This window comes from Telopea speciosissima, chromosome 8, assembly GCF_018873765.1.
Source record: "Telopea speciosissima isolate NSW1024214 ecotype Mountain lineage chromosome 8, Tspe_v1, whole genome shotgun sequence".
Classification (NCBI taxonomy): domain Eukaryota; kingdom Viridiplantae; phylum Streptophyta; class Magnoliopsida; order Proteales; family Proteaceae; genus Telopea; species Telopea speciosissima.
Window position 1 is genome coordinate 55,034,064 of NC_057923.1, and position 2,573 is coordinate 55,036,636.

General features: G+C 36.1%; 1 protein-coding gene across 1 annotated transcript; it reads left to right on the forward strand.

Moving 5' to 3' along the window:
- LOC122671686 (40S ribosomal protein S26-1) lies at positions 1-2,277 on the forward strand. Its single transcript, XM_043869056.1, has 5 exons — positions 1-71; positions 161-253; positions 384-468; positions 574-704; positions 2,206-2,277. The coding sequence occupies exons 1-5, from the start codon at positions 69-71 to the stop codon at positions 2,269-2,271; spliced, it is 378 nt and encodes a 125-aa protein (XP_043724991.1). The 5' UTR covers positions 1-68; the 3' UTR covers positions 2,272-2,277.
- Positions 2,278-2,573: the final 296 nt, after the last annotated feature.

The window sequence follows — 2,573 nt, forward strand, 5'->3', positions numbered from 1 at the left end:
AGAGAACCCTAAGAGAGTAGAGTTGAGGAGGCGAAGAACTACAGAGCTAGGGTTAGGGCTTATAGAAAATGGTAAGCTGATTGAGACAAATCCAAACCTTTTAGATGTTCCTTCAATTTTACTTGTCTTACACTAGTTCTTTCTCTTTTCAAATCTGCAGACGTTCAAGCGCAGGAACGGTGGCCGCAACAAGCATGGCCGTGGCCATGTGAACTTCATCCGCTGCTCCAACTGCGGCAAGTGCTGCCCTAAGGTATGCAATCATATTTTGATCTTTGATGTTTTTTATTTTTTTGGATTGATTCATGTTCTTTCAGTCTCTGGTGCCTTTTGAAAACTCTGAGAATCTTAGATTTTTCTTTTATATTGATATTTGCCAAAAGGATAAGGCTATCAAGAGGTTTCTTGTGAGGAACATTGTTGAACAAGCAGCGGTTAGGGATGTTCAAGAAGCCTGTGTTTATGACGGTATTCTTGCTTGATTTTTTTTTCTTCTTTCTGTCTTTCACTCCGATCTGTTGTTGTTTTTCTTGTTTGTTCTTTTTCCTGATAGTGGCTATTGGTTTTGTTAAGGTTATACGCTTCCCAAGCTGTACGCCAAGATGCAATACTGCGTCTCCTGTGCGATCCATTCGCACGTTGTAAGGGTTCGTTCTCGCACTGACAGAAGAAAGAGGGAGCCACCTCAGCGATTTAGGCGCCGGGTATATTTCACAATTCTCAATTTCATTTATCTTTTGGTTTATTAGGTCTATTAGAATATCAGATATTCTCCTTGTTTATGATACATTTTACCCTTTTTTTGTTTGGTACATGATATTCGTTATACATCTCACTCCTATTGTTGTTATGTTCACATAATAACAATTTGTCACCATTCTAAAGGGGGGTGTGCCTTTTTAATCCATTGGTGCTGTAAGAGTGCTCAGTAATTTAATATCAGATAGTGGAGATAGGGATGCATATTTGATTTGTGTTCCTATCTGTTTAGGGGAATCCGTATTCGAAAAATCAGTTTCTAGAATTTATCCAAATCCGTTTAAAACCTAATTGGATGTGTTTAGGTCTGATTATAAAAAGATGATTAAATGATATTTTTAAAACATTTATAATACCAAAATACTCATCAAATTCACAGTATAGTGCAAGTAATTAAACAAGAATTTTAAGGAAAGAAAAAAAATTCATGATGTCATCTATGTTATGTCAGATATGACACTTTAACTTCAACCCTAGTGGGGTAGTGGATTCACCCCTTAATTTTCTTGTCTGCTCGAATTTTTGTCAATTGATTCAACCCTTCACCTTGTCTTCTCGAAATTTCATCTTCTTCAATTCTCCACTGCTCAACTCAAACATTGTGATTGTAATTCTGCTCTCTTCAGTCCAATGACTCCACTCTCCAGTCTACACTGGGAATGTAAATCGATAGTCTAAAATTGTATTCGATTCCGGTTCATATCTGTTGAGGGAATCCATATTTGAAAAATCGCTTTTTGGAAACTATATGAATACATTCAAAGCTTAGCGGGTGTGGATGTAGATATGGATAGTGTTATATTTGGTTTGATCTCGATCTGATTACATCCCTAATATCAGACTCCTAGAAACTCAATTCACCTTAACTTAACCCAACTCTGCCTTACCCAACTAAATGAGGTTGGCTACACAGATTTTTTTTTCTCCAATGAATTCCATACATCAATATTTGTTTTGTACCTGTCCTATAAAACTACTCTAATTCTTTGCGCACCGTCATCCTGCATTTCTCCCCTTTTTTTTTAATTTATTTATAATTGCATTAGATAATTGGCTTAAATCCATATTTTGTGTTGACCAATAATAATCTCTACTAGAATCAAAGAGAAATCTAGTATAGGACAATCCAGCATGGGAATGTGTTAGTACAACATATAGAACCATATCATATAAACAAGAATACAAGCAATGTGATTTATCAGACCCAGTTATGTATGATCTGTATGAGTCTCTTCTCTTGATGCAGACTTATGTGCTATGGTACATTTATCAGTTTAAAAATCTTAGAGTTTCACTTATGTGTATTATTCCTAGAATAGACTAATATAGGGTTCTTAAAGCAAGTTTTGGATTTACAATGTTATCAGACCCTTTAGGGTTTGATTTACAAAGTTATATTTTCCCAGACCTAGTGACACCTTGTCCCCTCCCCTTTCATGTGTGCAGGAAGACATGCCAAAGCCTGGGCAAGCCCCACGCCCAGCTGGAGCTGCAAATCCTGGGCGCGTTTGAAAGCTTGTCAGAATCTCAGTTCATCCATCTGGGCAATTGGATATTTTATGAAATGTTTTTTGTGTCGTCATGGTTTTGCTTAGATTAGGGGAGTAAAAGTTTTGCTCAAGACTGAAATTTCCCATTATTGAATCATTCGCATATTAATTATTAGGTGTTTTTTAATGTTATGGTTGCCAAACAACATGGTAAAATTGGGAACTATTTTTCTTGTCTTATTGACTTATCATTTTTATCGTGGTGTTTGAGAAATGATGGTACTCCATGAAATCTGGTTTTACTACCAAAATTTCAAAAACGAA

Coding starts and splice junctions, on each gene's coding strand:
- LOC122671686 (XM_043869056.1), top strand. Junction 254..383: donor GCGGCAAGTGCTGCCCTAAG/GTATGCAATCAT, acceptor ATTTGCCAAAAG/GATAAGGCTATCAAGAGGTT. Junction 705..2,205: donor CTCAGCGATTTAGGCGCCGG/GTATATTTCACA, acceptor TCATGTGTGCAG/GAAGACATGCCAAAGCCTGG.